The sequence below is a fragment of the Dryobates pubescens genome, chromosome 24, assembly GCF_014839835.1.
Source record: "Dryobates pubescens isolate bDryPub1 chromosome 24, bDryPub1.pri, whole genome shotgun sequence".
Lineage (NCBI taxonomy): Eukaryota > Metazoa > Chordata > Aves > Piciformes > Picidae > Dryobates > Dryobates pubescens.
The window spans coordinates 8,639,694-8,658,232 of NC_071635.1; the positions used below are offsets into that span (position 1 = coordinate 8,639,694).

Below are 18,539 nucleotides of genomic sequence, written 5' to 3' on the forward strand. Positions count from 1 at the left end.
TCGAGTGTGTTGAACATGTTCTTCAGGTTGTGCCACTGAAGTGCAGAACTAGCCCAGTCCTACTTTGCCTCAATGCAGTATGTTCACTCACCTGCTGTACTTTGAGACCCTGTTGTCCAAGTATGGGGAAGTCTATAAAACCCAAAACACCCATTTACTGGAGTCTAAGCCATCTTTAACTGTGTGTGTGTTTAATGAAGAACAGAAGCACAGCAGTTCTGGCTTGTGCTTTCATGTTCTGCATTGTGCATTGTGTTCAGTTCAGCCTTCTGCTCCAGCAGCCCCTTCGAGGAGAGCTGATACTAAAAAATAAGTCTCACCGAATCTAATGAGGTTCTCAAAACTGATCCGTGCCCCCACACTTAAAGACCGTTGTTGGGTGATTTGCTTATGATGATTATTTTTGGTAGCAGCAGCCAGGAGTGCCCAGTTGCTCCGTTTGTGGGGTGCGCAGGTGCGCGTGGCACCTAAGTGGACTTTCTTTAGTTAACACGGGCCGGAACAGTGTGCCGTGCTAACGGGGGTGCTGGAACGACTGAGATGAAGTCTGGAGAGTGGTGACGCGCTGCCCGGAGGTGCGCTCGCTTCGAGCAGCTGCTGGATGACAACGGCGGCGAGTCGGAGCCCGTACCCGTCGTCCCGCCGCTTCCGCGGGAGGGTGGTGCTCGGGGAGCCGGCGCCGCCGCGCTCGGTCCCGGCCGCCGTGAGGTCATAACGCACAGGAGTGCCCCCAAGCCCCGCCCCGGCTCTCGCTGCTGCGGCGGCCGCCGCCCGCGCACCCCTCTCCAGGCGGGTAGGGCCGAGGCGAGGCCCAGAGTAACTCCTGGCCCTCCACAGGCAGAGGCGGTCGAGTCGCTCTCCCTTTCTTCTTCCCTCATGGCAGCTTGCGGAAAGGGAACCGCTGAATGAGCAGCTGAAGGGGAGACCGAGCGGCGTTGCAGCCCCACCGGAGGAGCTGACAGGGAATCTCCCGAAGCCCCGGCCGGTGGGGCGGGGCGGCGGCGAGGGGAGGAGGCGGGCTCTCCCCCGCCCCCCGCCTTGGCTTCCCTGCGGCCGCCCCGGCTTGCGGCCCTCGCGGCGGGCGGCAGGGCATGTCCGCGGCGCAGGTGTCGGCGGCGCCCGCCGAGCGGCGGGGCTGGGGCGCTGAGGAAGGTGGACCCGCGGTGAACCGCCCCCGGGAGTCGGAGGAGAGCCGGCAGCCGGAGCTCGGCGAGGAGGCCGCGGAGGAGAGCGGCCGGCGGCGGCCGGTGGTGGAAGCCCCGCCGCCCAAGGAGAACCCGTGGACGAGGCGCAGAGCGGCGCGGGACAGCCCCTCCCCGCCCTCGGCGGACGGGCAGCTCGGCCCGGAGGACCCAGGTGTGGGGGCCGGGCCGGGCCCGGCGCGGGAGGTGGGGGTGCGAAGGGCCGGGATCTGGTTGGCGTGCGGCGGCAGCTGGCTGGTTTTGGTTTTGGTTTGTCGGTTTGTGGTTTTTTTAGAAGCGAAAACCGCGTGTTTCTTCTCGCTGCCCGCGGCGTGCTGTGCGCTGTCGGAGCAGGGCCCGGGTGCGGGTCGGCCGGCGGTGCGGCTCCGCGGGAGCCGAGCCGGGAGCTCTCCTGTTTGACATACATGGGCACAAAAAGGAAGCAAGCGGGGACAAGGGGGGTCCGGCCGCCACCTTCGCACGGGCTGGGAGCCGGGGACGCGCTGAGGGTGAGGAAGCCGCAGTGCTGGGTTGCAAATGGTCACTCCCGGCATGGGGGTTGGGGTGACCTCCGGCCAGCCCCGCATGGCGCTGGGCTCTGGTACTGGCAAATGGGGCTGGTAAGCTGCTTGCCTCGCTTGGCTTTTCTGTGGAAATACTGCTAAACCCCGCTTGCTTTACCGCAGGTCTTTTTTGCTTAATTATACAGTAAGGCCCTCGGTACGATCCGTTACTTGGTTTTGGCTTTCCTGAAGATTGGGATTGTGGAGGCTTTAAATGTTGACAGAAGCAGGCAGTTTGCTTGCTCCCAGAATTCGAACTGTTTATGTGGAAAGAAATGGAGTGAGAGTAGCCATGGTATAATTTTCTGGCCTTTAATCACTACGTGCAAGATAAAACTACTTTATAGGCTCCATACTGACTAAACAGACAGATGGCTTCACAAAGTTGGTCATCAAAGACCTGACTTGCAATGGCCAGGCTTTATGCTTAGGCTAGCAGAGAGTTCCTAGAAGTTAGCAGCTTCTTGACTATTGTTCTTGGCTGGAGGTAAACTGCTGACCTCAAAATACCTATTTCAACCTGTGTTTCCTGGCAATTTCAATCTCAGCACTTGCTCCTGAAGGCACCTGACAAACCTTTTTGTGATCTCATGGTCACTTTTATCCTTGAATTAAATGTGTACTTTCTTCACAAAGAAAAATACATAATTTATAGTTTCACGCAAGCAGAGGAGTTTTCTAGACCACAAAATCTCTACTTAATTGAAGATCAAACCTTTTGGCAACAGTCATCTTTATCATCAGGGCTGTTTACTTTGTGTGTACTGACACATTCATAAACACCTATTTATGTGTGGTTTCTACAGTCCAGTGTGCTGGGCAGCAGCTTGTGGTCTTGTTCTTGCATGAAAGGGAACTTGTCACTAATTTGCCTTGCTGTGGCAGTAATAGTGGTACAGGAGAGGCTTTGGGAACGCTGCTTTTGTTGCATTAGCACTGCATGCTTCACATTCTGTTAAGTTTACTTTTCCACTTAAGATAAAATGGTTGTTGAAAGCAGGTGGAGGAAGGCAGCAGTGAGCTCATACACTATGTGCATTACCTACTTTGACTGATGATGAAGAGGACTTTCTTTTTTTTCTGCTGAAAAGTTGTGCTTACTATTTATCAAATTAATACTAGACTGAGTAGCAGCACTAGAACATCATTTTCTGTGACAATCAAGCAAACCTGGGATTCACTGGTGCTGGTAATGGCATTGGCAAAGAGCACCAGGGTGCATGTTTTGGTTTGGCCACCACCAAAAGCACCATGAAGGAGCTGCTGCTGTTTGCCTCATAAAAGACAAAGCAGCTCATCTTTCCTGGCTGTTTGAAGGAAGGAATTACCATGTGCCTCCATCTGCAATGAGGGATGTATTTTGAAGTAACTAATTGCATGTTGGCAAAGCAAAATCAGTCACGCTAGGCCCTTATGAATGTAGTAGTATGGAAATTAGTCATGTGAAATAATAAGTAGATGAGCAGAAATACTGCTGGGATGGAATGTAAAACTATCCGTAAAGAGGATAATAAAACGTAAAAGAATCTCACATCAAAGTAGTGGCTGAATCCTGTTTGACTTGTTGATCCTGGCTTAATTTGTTGTAAGTTTCCTGAGACGTGCATGCATGGCATGTTCAGTGATAGTTAACCACTTGAGAAAAATGGCCCCAGCCTCTCATCGTTTGACTTTCAGTTTAGTGTGGCATTAGTTTGTAATCGAGGCAAACCTGGCTCTTGGTACCAAAAGAAACTGTTCGTGTCACCATATGCTGCAAGGGGAAAAGTAATGTAAAAGGCTTAAAATTCTTGGTGGAAGAATCTGGTCAAAGCATTGTTACTATGACCTGCTGTATTTTTTGTCTCAGATAGGTTAGCAGGTTTTAGCCATGCTGTAGTAAACCAAACACTAGATGTAAACATTTGAATTGTTCATGCTATGTTTGCTACCGCAGTTCAGTGTCTCTGACTAAGCCTTTTATTAAACTTGTCTTTTAGACAGAATAGTTTTGGAATTATACACCAACTTTTATATCCTAATCCACATTAACGTGTGGAGAAAGCCTGGTAGCAGTATAAAATTGTCAGTAAAATTAATAGGCTTCTGTCTCATCATGGTGATCATCAGCGCAGGGAGTTAGCTTTAGCACGGGCTGTCGGCTGATGAAAGGCTCTTCTGTGGTGTGCCTTCCTCTCCTTGCCTTCTGTATAGTACCTGGCCGATACGCTGCGGTGAGTCTTCAGGTGGAAGATCTGTGAGTGAGAGGAGAGGAGCAGTTGCAGGGAAGAGGCCCTGTATCATCTTGTAGATAATTTGTTTTTACAAGGTAACGAGATGAGCTTTTTAAAGTTGAGCCAGCAAGTGGTATCCTTATGGAAGCTGCAGAACAACCCAGCATTAGTCCTGTGTTCCTTGTCTTTCCTCTGAGTGTTGTTTTTCCTCAGCTGCTCCTCAGAGCTTTGCTCTCAGGGGTAGGCTGGTTACCTAGTTACTAGCTCTCAGAAGAGGCTAGCTACCTTTCCTCCATATACATAATTTGTCCAGGGTTAAGTTGGTGAAATAGTTTTATTACAAAAGTTCTCCTACCTCTTCCTTTGGATCCAAAAGCCCTGCCCGCTTTGTAACCTTGCAAAAGGGAATCTGAATGCCAAGTTCTCTTAGTATTCCTGTGGTTTGTATAGCTGCTGTGGGTCTCTTAAAGATTCTTTAGATAATTATTCAAAAATTGTCCATGAAATTTATGAAAGCATTCAGAGAAGCAAAACACCTGTGCTGCTGAAGTGGTTGAAGTGGGTTTGCTTCCTAGTGTGCTTGAATGATGTAGTTAATTAAAATAACTGCACACTTCAGGCTTTTATATTGTGTTCAGTTTGTGTTTCTTCATTGCCTTTATTTCTGGGCATCAAAGAGCACCTTTATCTGATTAATATTTTGGTAGCAGAACCAGTTCATTGTAGTGCTATTGTATAAATTAATTTGCTTTAGTCTGTTGGCAGAAGAGCTTGTAAAAGCACAGTTTAGTGAAGGTATATTATGTTAGTGGGACTAGCCAGCTTTTCATTAGTGAATTGGTAGATGATGTGATTATCAAATGTTTTGGGTGTACCTAAGGCAGATGTTACTGTTCTTAGGAATTCACTGAGTGTTTTAGTAGCAGATTTATGAAATTGTTTAAAGGATTTCCAGAAGGTACACCATAGACAATTAGCCCAACACTGAAGGGGTTAAACCCATTATCTATACAAACCTGTTGTTTGTATTGTAGTTGGATATAACAGCATATGTGATTTTGTATGCTAAGTTTGGTGTTTCTGGATTTTTTTGTTTGTTTTTCTGAGCTGAGGACCTGTTCTGAGAGAGAAATCCCTTCTCCAGTATAGGCTTGCTGTGCCCCCTTGAGACCGTGAAAGCTTTAGAAGAAAGTAAAGTCAGAGGTTACAGCTTTCTATGGGTTAAAGGGCAAAGGGTTAAAAATGGGATGAGGAATGAAATGCAAGGAAAATAAACAGTATAGTGATTAATCATGTATTTGGGCTATTTTTTTCTCCTGTTGTTTGTTATGCTGACAAACTGCCTGGTTTTGAGTGATGGAAGAGTGTAGGTGTCATAACTCACTACCTTAGTTATTCAAATCATTTGAAAAGGGTCAATCTACTGTAGTTTTGCTATAAAATGCTAGAGCTATTGTAGGAAAGGATGTTAGCATAATTGCTGATGTTGTTTTTGTTTATTTCCCAGAATCTTGGATCTAAATCCATGCTCTAGATTTAAATTGTTACATATTCCAGGGGCTTGTTTTGTCACATTTGGCAGTCACACTTATCAGCTAAGATGACAGATTTAAGTGAAGCTTACCTTGTTTAGAAACGGATCATAGTGTGAAGTTTCAAACTGAGCATTGAAAGGAAAGTGTTGTATGAGTTGAACAAATGTGTTCCACCGAAGCTTTGAAGAGCTGTTCTGCTGGGTGGTTTCACCTGCCTCCTGAAACGCTTCTGGTGTTTATGCAATGTTCCTTCATTGAAGAAAATACATGTGAAGTCCAAGTGAAAAGGGAAACTGAGTAATGTTTAGAAATCCTTACAGCAAATCAGCAGGCTGATTTCTCTTTTCATGTGGATGGCACCCTCACTGCATGGAGTTCAGCAACTGAAAGATGATTATGGGCAATGCCACTTCCTCATCCATTATTTTGTGTTTTCCCAACCCACTAAAAACTGAGCTGAAACCCAACAAGTAAAGTAACTGAAGACAGCTGAATTCTTTTATCCACACAGCATGCTGTTGCTGAACAGGTTGCTTTGTAGCATATGCCTGAATGAACCATTTTAATACAGTTGGGTTGGACTTAACAGTAAGTGAATTTAGTTTATTTGCAAGAGCATGTTGGCTTCTGCTGGAACAATGTACTAAAGATGCTGTTTCTGAGTGTTCAGCACTTCTGTGTGATGTTAAAACCAAACACTGGAGTAATGTTGAGCATAATGCTTTCAACTAAATGAGTTAATTTTGCCTGAACAGTGGCTCTAGGGCCTGTTCATAACAGTGTAACAGTTGTGACCTGGGCAGAACCTTTAAAGTGATACAATGATTTTTATTCTTTTCCTCTTCCCCCCCCTGTCCCCACCCTCTGTTAATTTTCCATGTCATACTTCACCCTAAAATCCAATTCCCACACAATAGTCCCTGGAAAGCTGATCTTTAATTGAAAGACCAGTTGAATTTGGTTTTGAGCGTGGCCCTTATGGAAGGACAGGAAGCTCTGTGGAGTTGTTTTGGGGTAGGGAAGAACAGAGTGTGGCAAGATCTCAGGCTTTTGAGCTCTGAAAGAGCACAGTCAACAAGGTGCTGTGTTGCCTAATATTAATTTGCTTTTCATTTAGTGTGCAAATGCATCTTCCAAGTCTTGGATTACTACATACAGATAAGAGAGATTCCTTAAGACGAGTTGAGTCTCATTCTACTTGATTCAGATAGTCTCTCCTGCCGCCTGGAATAGTATCCCATGACTAAGATAGTGCAGCAACATGGAGACTTTTCTTTGCAAATCCCTTGCTACGCCCTGGTGACACAGAGTAGAAGCTCTGGCACAGCAGTCAACAGCAATTGAAGTAAAAGTGCTGTGAAATGGAAAAAGGGCTTCAGTAAGGTAATTGAACAGCCAGAGATGCGTGTTTACAGAGTACTAGAGGACAAATGCCGCGGCCACTCAGTTTAACTTTGCAGATAATTGGCAGTTTTGCTGGAGAAAATTACAAATTTGTTTGCTGCTCCACCTCTACAGCTGTTTGTCTTGTTTTGTAGGGGGCAATTAGTTTACTATTGGATGACAAGTGAAAATTAGGATTACTCTGTGCGTTTCTGAAAGCTCTCAGTCTATTGTTAATTGAGGCTGACTAACAAGAGAGACACTTTGGAGGTGTGTCCTTTGCCTTTCTTTTAAAACGCAGATCTGTAGTAGAGGGGAAAAAAACCTGCTGGTGAATGGTGTGGCAAAGGTCACAGGTTGATCCAACTTCACTGAATTCACATGTCTTGTGTGATGTGCAGGTTGTATGGAGCAGTGTTGGTGTAATTCCCAGTGGAATACAGAGAGTATACATTAGTTTATGCTTCTAACGTTCATACTGTATTCCAGGAAGCAGACAGAGGGCTTTCAGAGTCATTGGGGCATGAGGGTGGGGTTCCCAGTGTGAAGCTGTGATAAGGAAGATTAGTCACTGGATGCGTGAGAGATAAGGGTTGAGGAGATGATGCTATCCCTGTATGAAATAATAACGCACTAGTGATTTCAGTCATGTTCAATGTTTCAAGCTTGTCTTGCAATGAAATAATAAGTTTCAAGGAAAGGTTGTGACCACTTCTCTATGGGAAAATATGTATTGAGAGAACAGAAACAGGGCTTAACAGGAGAAGTTACAAGGGGCTTCCATCTGCAATTATTCTAATCTCCAAGAAAAGCTGCCTGGTAGAGGTATTTGGGCTTTTCCCCCTGAATTTGCAGTGCAGAAAGTAGAGCACAGTGGTGATAGATAGGGAAAAAAGGTAGAGTAAGAAAATTGGATTCATCTACAGAAGGGTAAATGCACATGTATTAAGAGACACAGGAAGCCTAAATAGCCTTTTATCAGTGTAGGTTATCAATCCTAGATTGTTAGGCTTAATAATGTTGCTATACATGAGGGAGTTCTTTCCAAGTATTCTATTAAATTGCTGGCACTGGTGGAAGTGAATTTGACTCTTGTGTAGGATATCAGATGGGATCATCATTATCAGAAAGTCTGGATTCAGGATGGTTCTGAAAATGCTGTGTCAGCTTCATTGAATCTGCCCACATATATTATAAACACCCACTGTGGAGTTTGGCCATTACAAATTATTAGTGTTAATCTAGCCTTTACAATAATTTTTCCCTTTTCATCTTGCCTTACATATTTTTTTTTTCATATTCATTGCTTCAACTTGATTATGAGCAATATGGCTAGATTTTATTTGGCATTTAAGTAATTGCTTAGAAAAGGAAATTACTGGCAATTTGTGAATGTGTAATTGCTTCTATTTTTTTTGTGTGCTTGCATAATGATAAATTCCCTAAATTCTGTCTTCTAAATACAGTTTCCAGTAGGGCAATGTTTCAAGAGGTCTCCCCCCCCCCCCTTAGTTATTACACTAAAATACCAGTTTGTTGAGGTAGTCTTGACCTTACAGCTGAGCAAATGCATTTAAATACTGTTATACAGCTATCCAGTGCACATGGTGTTCAAGGTTATTTACACTCATTATCAATATGAGTTTTTCAGTGTTATGTACTTTTGGGTACTTTGTGGAAGTGTTCATTGACTCTGATACCAAGGCCTAAAAAAAACCTTTGATATGTAGTATGATGGTTAAACAGAGTTGATCAAGTACCCCTTCTTTACTCATTTTAATTGTAGTCTATTTCCTCACCTGAAAATACTTTTCTTCCTTTACAGAACTACAGAATTTCACTAAAGTTATAAAAGCAGCAAAACCCAGGACAAGGAAAAGCAGCAAGGTTTGTATTTGCCAGAAGGATATTTAACTGTGAGTTACTGGACTGGTTGTCTTGTGCACCAGTCAATCTAACCTGTTCATCTAAACCAGCTTGATATTATGGTAGGAAAATGAAAGAATTTCGAAGTATTTCTGGTTGTAAATATTCAGTGTGGTAAGTAGCTGATATTACTAACAAAGAGACAACAAACTATTTGGAGGTTACAATCAAAAATGTTGTGTTCTGCCTTGGTAATGGTTAATTTTGGAGATAGAAAGGGAAATGTAAAATTAGAAGGGGTGCTAAAGCAGTGATGTATGAGGGATCAAGAAAGGTACTTTTGATTAGGAACCCAATAGGTTCATATAAAAATGTGAAAGGAGACTGCCAAGAAACATCACTTGAGTAGAAGTGATGCTAGATTGATTTTGGAATTGTGTGTGCTTTATGTGCTGTTAGAAAAATACCCTAACAACAACAGGAGACAAAGACTTCCAATAAAAAGACTGAAATATTTTGTACAGTAACTCTTCTTGCAGTTGAATAGTGCCTGTGCACAAAGGTCTTCCAAAACCTAAGACCTTTTTTTGAACAGTGGAACATCTCCTTTCTGAGGAAAGGCTAATAGAGCTGGGCCTCTTCAGCTGGGAGAAGAGGAGACTGAGGGGTAACCTCATTCATGTTTATAAAGCTGTAAAGGGCAAGTGTCAGGAAGATGGAGCTAGGCTCTGCTCAGTGATGTCCAATGATAGGACAAGGGCAAGCTAGAGCAGGGGAGGTTCCATATGAAAATAAGGAAAAACTTTTCTCCTGCAAGAGTGACAGAGCCCTGGAACAGGCTGCCCAGAGAAGTTGTGGAGTTTCCTTCTCAGGAGACACTGAAAACCCAGCTGGATGTGTTCCTGTGTGACCTCCCCTGGGTGGTCCTGCTCTGGCAGTGGGGTTGGACTGGATGATCTTTTGAGATCTCTTCCAACCCCTAACATGCAGTGATTATTTTTTTTTTTGGTGTGTGTGTGAGGTACTTTTAAGTCACATAGGAAGCTATGTAAGACAGTGTTGTTCTATGTGTGCTCAAATAAGCCTTAGCTTGTTTTCTAATAGAATGTAAAAAAATGTGCCTGCTTTCTGCCTTTTTTGTTTTGTCTGTGCCCACTTAAAATATTCTTCATGAAGGCATTGTTTAGAAAGTCATGCTAATTGCAAACTAGGATGTATTGAACCTTGATTTGGATGTAGCTGCAATGAGTAGTTGTTTCTGCAGCTGATCATAGTCTGTTTTCAGAAGCTGTGTATTTGTTTTCTCTTGGCTTTTTTGTTTGTTTGTTTTTAATTGCTGCTTCTAACAGTTCTGCTCAAAGGGGCAGTCTGACTCATCACTAAACTTTTCCATATATTAAGAAGGACTAAATCTAGGAAGTACTATAAACTGTTTGCATCTTTGCAGGCTGATGATTTTGGTGATATCACAAACTGGCCAACACCAAGTGAAATAGCAAGCAATGAAGTAAGTACCCTTTGTCATCTTCAGTGGGTTTGGGGTTTTTTGGGGTTTTTTTGAACCACATTGACGTCTTTGCTTAATACCATTCCCCCCCAGAATGTGCCTTGGGTCTTGTAGGGCTTCAATGGAAGTTTTGTCAATGATTCAGTGTACTGCTCTGTGCTTAGTTGTCTGCACTGGTACTGGAGTTCTGAACCCTTCACCATCCCCCCCATTTTCAGGTCTCCAGGCTTTTAGCATTGCAAAATTACACATGTCTGTATATTTGACACTACTTTGTGTTTACTGGTAGGGAGAATTTGCCTCCTCTAGTAGCTTGTTTTACAAGAGTCTTTAAAACCTGAAAAAGCCAAGAGTAATGCTTGTTCAGTTGTTCAGATATCTGTTAGAATACTTTGGTATGTGCATACGTCACATCATGGGTTAGGATATATAAAAGCTCCTTGATTTACCTTCTAAGAAGTATTTATAAGATTCTCCATCATTACTATCCCTATCAGTTGCTGAGGTGTTGTGAATGGAAGAGACTACTCCTTCAGGAGAAGGGCACATGACTTGCATCCTAATGCTGCCTATTTATCTGGTGGTATTAGAGGGATGTAACTCTCTCAGCCTTTCTTCACAGGAGTGGTGTTCAGGCCCTCTGAGCATTGTTGTGGCTGCCTTCTGGACCTTTTCCAACAGATCCATGAGTCTGGAGTGATGAGGACTCCAGTGTGTGTGCCTCACTGGGGCAGAATCACCTCCCTTAACCTGCTGCTCATGCTGCTTTTTATGTACCCCAGGATAGGGTTTGCCTTCTGGGCTGTGAGCAGACATTGCCACCTTATGTCCAACTTTTCATCTACCAGTACCCCCAAGTCCTCCTTCTCAGGGCTGCTCTCAATCTACTCATGCCCCAGCCTGTCTTGATACCAGAGGAAAATGAAACTTTTCACTATCGCTGATCATTTTGCCTTCTTTGAAACCAGTAAGTGGTGATCTGCAGGATACTGGCACTATTCACAGGCACACAGTTCCCAGCAAATACCATGTCCTAATGTGGGAAAAAATAAGTCTGTAATCATACACCTCCACATCCTCTGATCTTTTGATTCATGTTCTGATTTAGTGGAATAGAATTAAGACCTATGGCTTTCTTACATTTTGTGTGAACATTTGGCATGCTGTTGAGGTTGTGCAGCATCAAGGGAATTTCTGATTTACCATTCAGTATTCTGTAAGCACAGCTTTTTGAAGCTAATCGGTCTGAACAGTAGGTACTGGTGAGCAATATTATTTCCTCTTTGCTATAAAACTCCATTCTGAACTATTGAAACATGATTCCTGTGCACTTGGCAGTTCTATATCTTCTGTGAAAGAAAACTGAAGACTTTTCTAGTCTAAGAATTCCTCTAATTGTCTTGCCAATTTAGCAGAAAATAGAACTATTTAAAATGAGACTTGACAAAGCCTTAACTTAAAGTTCTTAACTTGCCCTAATGAAGTTGTTAAGAACAGGTAATAAAAAAGGAATTCTAATAGCTGAAGGAAATGTGTGTCTTTTGCTGTCAGCAGCTGTACTGTCAGAAGTAATTACCAGTATCTCTTGCAGTGTAAGACTACAAGTCACAGTAAAAAGACGACAAATAGAAGAGAAAAGGAGGAGAAAACTGATCAAAAAAGCAATAATGGAATCAAGGACAACTCAGAGGCAAAGCCAGATGGTCCAGGAGATAACACCAGTGAAGATGAAGCTCAAACTAATAACCAAAGGAAGAAAGGTTAGTCTGTGCAGCATGTATCATGCAGTAAGTCACCACTGGTACAGTTACACTAATTCCAGCTGAATGACTTGATAAAACATTTCATGGATTGCATTTTCTAGGTGCTAACAGGATATATTGCTTTCTGCTAGGAAGCTTGAAACAGACTTCCTTGCTCAGGCTTTGGAGTGTTCTGTTTAGTCAAATAGGAATTCTGGGGGAAAAATAGCTCATATCCTACTGATAGTCTGTGGGGTTCTGACAGTTGCTTCAAAATTTTGGTGTGGCTGTATGAACAGTTACTGTCTCTGGTATCTTTGTTTCATTAAATATTTAACTCTAAATATGACTTCACATGTATGCACTTGTCACTTTAAACAGTAACATTTTAATTTGCATGGTTTGCTCTGGGTTTACACCTTGAAGTGATCACTCAAACTAAACCAGATTATTAATTTCCTTTTTTTTTCTATTCAATATTACATTAAAAATGGGAAGCAAACCTGGATCTTATTTGGGCAGTAGGTTGGGGTAGGCTGGAAGGACAGCTGAGAGAGTTTGAAGATATTGCTGCCATTAGCTGTTTGATTTTATATATTTTTTTTCCCCCCCTTTGTTTCCTTGCTGATATTTCTTCAGATCCTAAAGACCCATGTGGTTTAGATTTGTTAATCTTCCTGTGTGTATATTTATAAAGAAATCCTATACTGCTTTGCATTTCTAAGTGGAAATCAAAAGCAAAGCATTCTGCAGGTACAACCTAATTTATTTTTCTCCCCAGTGTGGATAATACATCCAACATATTTGCTTACATTTCTTGGCTACCAAGGTATCATGCCCACAATAGCAATCAAGTATAGAATAGTGAATGCTATCATTAAATGCGTGGTTACTGGATACTCCAGGCCAGCCTTCAAGAAAATACAGCTTTGCTAATGATTTTTGATGCATGTGAATTAACTTAATCTGAATGTCTGAAGGTGAAACACAATTCCACAGATTTTCAGGGAAATCTGTATGGTTTGCCATTGACATCTTTATTTTAGTGGTTAACTTGATACATTGTTTTTAGCTTTCCATTTCATATACAGGTTGTGAAATTATATAGTAGTGAATCATCTTTAACACTTTTGTAGCTATAAATCCTTGGTAATGGAGCTGACATCTCAAAATTTACTAGATAAAAAGAAGCTCACTGTCAGTTGACATATGTAAAACTTGGGTAAGTTTGAGAAATTCCTGTTCATTGCATTTATTGTTTAGTCTTCCATCATGTCTTGGTATCCATGTTGTGCCACTCCCAGCTGTTAAACTTTGAAATGAACTGTTACTAGTTACCCAAGACCAATTCCATAGAATCTTTTCAGAAGCTCAAACCTCAGCTAGTTCTGTAATTAAGAGTAATATATTAATTTTTAAGGTAACAAGCAGAAATGGGTGCCACTTCACTTGGATGATGTAAGGACAGACAGTCAAGAAAGACCAGGCTCTCGAACCAGCTCAAGGTTTCTGCTGGAATCAAACAAGCTAATACCTCACAACAACAGACGGAGTGAGACAAGAAGTAAGTAGCTTTCAATCTCTGGGTTTTTCTTTGTGGCAATTCAAGTATAATACCATGTGAGTAGGCATGAGATTGGTGCTTTATGTTGAAATAGAAATCCCCACCTGTAGCAGGATTGTCAAGAGCTAGCAGCTTGTCCTGACTCTAGGTTTTCAAGCTGTCCGCTGGAGTGGACTGCCTTATCATGGTTAGAAGAAGAATTCTGTGATCACTGCTTCTCATCTCAAGCTGATCATAGGTATTGTGATCCTTGAGCTGGCACAAGTGTCCAGCTGCTTTAGAAGTGTTTGACTGCCAGTCAAGCCCATCTACTCTTCAAGAAATTCTATCCAATGTGCCCTACCTAAGTCCTGGCTGGGTAAACCTCCTTTCACCCTTGTAGTTTTCAGATCTGGCCACCTGCTTCAGCCAGCGGGACTGAGTCAGTTGATTGCCTGGGCACAAGATGAGATTTCTGCTACGAGGGAGATTTTGGCACTAACAGTGTATTCTGCAGTGACATTTCCTTCAGCCTTTCTGGGCATCCAGAAAATGGAGACACTTCAGTGCAGTGTTTTATGGTTAACACCCAGGAAGAAATTAGAGGCTATGTAATTCTTCTGTGATATTTAATTCTGATTGTTTTGTTTTGTTCCTCTTAAAGATTGGCGTCGTGATAGAGAGAAGAGAGATGATCAAGATGAAGTGTGCAGTGTGAGAAGTGAGGGTGGCAGTGTCAGAGGATTCTCCAGGGGCAGAGGAAGAGGGAGAGGCAGAGGAAGAGGTCGAGGCAGAGGAAACCCTCGAAGTACGTGAAGTAGTATATGCTTAGCAAAAAGTTTAAACATATATTTATAACGTTATTGCTTGTGTATGAATTAAGCATCTTCTTAAAATCAGATGCTGAAAACTGCAAGAGCAGTATGTACCATGCCTTAAAATAACTGTGGTGGACTTGGTATTTTTCATCATCTTTCTTTTATGTTCTCCTTTTATCTTTAAGTGAGCTTTGAATATTCTGTTGGTTATCAAGAACTGTATGGTGAAGGAACTGACCAAGTGTTCCAACCTGAGCTCAATGCTAGCGTGATGTACTACTATGGTGATGGAACAGGAATGCAGATGTATTCCGTGGATGAAGCACTTCTCAAAGAATACATAAAACACCAAATGTAAGTGGGTTGTTTAATGTACAAATATTTTTACAGGTCCAGTTAAAATAAATACTTTCAAACAGTGTTTGATTCTTATTATCCATATAAAGATGGAAATTTAGGCATTTCAGTTTAACCTTTTGATGTGATTCTCACCAACGTCAGTTTGGACTTTTTTCCAGCCGGTATCGACTACTTGAGTGATGGGGAGGAATTTTAAGGAAGCTTTTCTGCATCTTGTGGTGTTGTCTGGCTCTAACTTGCATACCTGCTTCATGGATCGTAGCCCTCTTTTTATGTTCTCATGCAACTGAGATATGGCTGTCTCTGAGCTTGTGCTTTTGAGTACTGTTGGTCTGTTTGCTGATAAAGCTGCTCTTGGATGATGTAGCTGGGTGTTTCCCTTACTTGGTGGTCTCAGTTTCACTTTGAGAAGTCTTGTAGTTGTATGTTTTCAGCGTGTTTCCCCTGAAACATGTAACTGAAAGCGAGTAGCTTTGCAATGATACTTGATTTTTCAATAATCTGAAATGTTTACTTTCTCATGTACACCATTAGGCAATGAGAAACCATCTGGAAGACTGATTATCACCAGGAGACAAGTCAAAAAGGGCCTGGAAACCACTAGTTGCTTTTAAAGAGACAGTTTCCACCACTGGCAGATATTTCATCTTCTCTCCTTGCACCAGCATTTCTCTGCGATGCCTCTGTGGTGGTTTTTGATTGCCCTTGTATTCCATGCAGCAACTTGCTTATTTTATTCTTGCTTCTTTTGTTACAGTTGACGCAAAAAGGAAGAAAAAAAGCCTCTGTAAGGGCAGAAAGTATCTGGCATGTGGCTATCAACTTCAAAACTTCTATTGCAGTCTTTTTTGTTACTCTTGCTGCCAGGCCCTTATGAGACCTGACAGTGGACATGTACCCCCATGTCAGGATAATCGGCCTGCACTGTCCTCAGACAAGTGAGGGAGGAGCACAGAGACTCCACTGTTGGCCAGATTTCTGGGCATGCAGTGTAGAATCCAGACCTTCTAAGGTAGGACATGATGATGTCCCCCTCTGCTGAGAATAATGTCAGTTACAGTATTGGTCACATCTGACTTCTGGTGATATTTGTATTTTATTTTAGCAACAAGAGGTTGGCAGGTGTCAGTGGAAGACTTGGCGTGCCTGGCTAACCAGAGCCATTGGTTGCTTGGCTGATAGGAACTCCCAGGGCAGGTTGATTATGGAGTTTGCTTTCCATGAGAGAGATTTGTGAGCAGGTTTAGAACAGAACTGTGCTGGTTTTGTGCCCCTTAAGGAAAACTATTTTTCACTTAATACATTAAAAATTGTGGGAAACAGACTTTCCCTCCCCCCCCCCCCAGGTATCTGTTACTGTCTTCTACATGGAGATGGTTTTGTCTGCTTTCCATAGTTTAATTATAAAATACTGACTATGATGAAGAAATATATACAGAAAGAAGCTACAGAAAACTGTTAAGTCTCAGAGTCCATTATAGAGTTCAGGAGAAATCCAGATCTATTAAGAGAAGTGAGATGAGTTTGAATCCTAGTGAATGGTTGAGTTTTAAAACACTTTATCTGCTTAATAGGGAAAAAATCTTAAAGGCTGTGTCCAGCTAAGTTGATGTGTAATTCCAGTAAGACATACACTGCTAGCAAGTAGTTTATGCTTATCCCCAGAAGCAGCATGATATCTGGGAGAGTCATATTTGTATCACATTCCATCTTTAACATTTTCAATTACAGGCTGAAGTTGTCAGCCTGAAGAGTTTCAGTGCTTAGCAACTCCTCAGTCTGTAACATGCAGTGGAAGTCTATCTGAAGCCTTTTTCAAAAAGAATAAACACAAACTCATGTGTGCATCAGTTCAAGGACAGGCCAGGACACTGAGGAAAATGGAAAGCTGGAGGGGGTGTGCATGTGTTTAGGTTTGTCCCTCTACTTGGAGCAAACTTGTGCTGTGTCTTCATATCATTAATGGTCTTTAACGTTCCTTTTTCTAGAGTGATGGACATCAAGTGAGGCAGTTTGAGTCAAGTTCAGTCATTGTCCATTTCTGCTTGTGGAGTTTTTAACTAGGTGAATCATTAGAAGATTTTACCTTTACTGTATGACTGTAAAGGTAACACTAGTCACATGCTGGAATATGGCTTTTGTGCTTGCTTATCTTCTAGAGTGGGAGGGGAAAAGCAATGTAGCAGTTCAGAATAGGCTATTCTTGAAAGCAACCTTCTCTTTCTGCACAGCTGCTTCACTAATCAGTTTACTTATCTCTGAATAAGAGCTTAGTTTTCCCAACGCCTTATTCTTGTCTCTGTTTGCACTACTGGCAATATTTTCATTTGTTGTATGTCTTATTGTCCAGCTTTCAGAGTTTGTATTCATTCTGTCTTGGAGCTAAGTGTTCATATAGAGAGCTTTGGCTTTGTCTTACATCTGTCAGAAAATAAAGAAATGGTACCAACTTTCTCTTTGGGTCAAAGATGGCATCAGAGTCCTCTCCTCTTGGTAAATTTTGCCTTGGTCCTGATTTCAGTGGAGCTTGAACTAGAACATGATACTTTGAAAATAGAATTAACTTAGTTTACATTTATTTGCATGTTTGGTGGGTTTTTTATTTGTCAGCATTTTAATACTCTCTTGTTTTAATTTTGCACAACCTCTCTTTTTGTCACAGAACTTTAATTGCTCTCCATTAAGTATTTCTCTACATTTTCCTGAACCTATAAGCAGTAGTATCTTTTGGGTATAATACTCAAAATCATGGTATGATGTGTAAATTCTGTGAAAGACCTAGGTTTTAGTTGGCATGATTAAATTGAGGGTTTCCCCATTCTTTTTTATAACAAGTTGTCTCGTTCATTTGCTTTGGCAGGTCATGATTTGAATTTTTTACTTTTCCCCTTTAAGTATAAAATGTCTTCACTCTTTGATCATTTCCTAGAGCAGCTTCATTGTTTAAGAAGATTGTTTGTCTGCTACTTCTTCGTTCCATGTCTGTCTTGTTCTGTGGTACTGTCAGATTCTTGAGATTGTCCTTCCTTGTCCCTCTTAATCCACTAAACATCATCTCTTCTTTTAGACTTTACCTTTCCCCATGAACTGTTGTGTCTTTTGGTATGGCCTCACGACAACAACAACATGACTATTTTTTTTCCCCCCCTCATCTTTTCACAAGCATGTGTGAAGTAATGATAACAGAGTACAGATTGTGTCTCTCAACACTCAGATAGGATTTTTAAACCTTCTAATATACTGGAAACTGGGAAAAGAAAGGATGCAGTTCAGGATGAAGGTGTACTGATACTGCTGTGTGGGAAATAACTTATGCCCTGACTGTAAGCTGTAGTTGTCCTTCATCTATATGGAGGCTAAGAGAATGTTGTTTCCTTCTGTTCATGTAAGTAATAAGGGAGGGGGTGGGTGAAAGAGAAATTAAACATAGTTTTTCCTTATGCAGTTCATATATGCAACTGTAATAAGGCTTTGATTTATACTCCTGTGGACCATGCTGGATCATAAAGTCTCTCTTAAGATGTCAAGCATGCTGTGCTGTTCTGGAAGTCCTGCTTCTAATGACACACCTGCTGAAAGAAGGACTTGCTGACAAAGAATGCTCTGCTTTTAGTGGAAGATTTTAACAAGACCTCTCTAGGTAGCTATTTTACAATGGCCTCTATGTTTCTTTCTGCAGTGAGTATTATTTTAGCACAGAAAATTTGGAAAGAGACTTCTTCCTGAGAAGAAAGATGGACCAGCAAGGATTTCTGCCTGTTTCATTGATTGCTAGTTTCCGTCGTATGCAGGCTCTCACTACAAATCCTGCGCTCATTTTGGAGGTAA

The 18,539-nt window shown here is 42.1% G+C and overlaps 1 protein-coding gene across 1 annotated transcript in view; it reads left to right on the forward strand.

Annotated features, from left to right (window-relative positions):
- The first annotated feature begins 939 nt into the window (after positions 1–939).
- The window catches only part of LARP1B (La ribonucleoprotein 1B), a 29,282-nt gene continuing 11,682 nt past the window's right edge, over positions 940–18,539 (forward strand). Inside the window, exons 1-8 of the mRNA XM_054172545.1 lie at positions 940–1,356; positions 8,701–8,762; positions 10,189–10,248; positions 11,840–12,008; positions 13,411–13,554; positions 14,198–14,341; positions 14,537–14,705; positions 18,391–18,535. Of these exons, the coding sequence (XP_054028520.1) occupies positions 1,092–1,356; positions 8,701–8,762; positions 10,189–10,248; positions 11,840–12,008; positions 13,411–13,554; positions 14,198–14,341; positions 14,537–14,705; positions 18,391–18,535 (1,158 nt within the window). The 5' untranslated portion in view covers positions 940–1,091. The remainder of the gene's footprint in view (positions 1,357–8,700; positions 8,763–10,188; positions 10,249–11,839; positions 12,009–13,410; positions 13,555–14,197; positions 14,342–14,536; positions 14,706–18,390; positions 18,536–18,539) is intronic.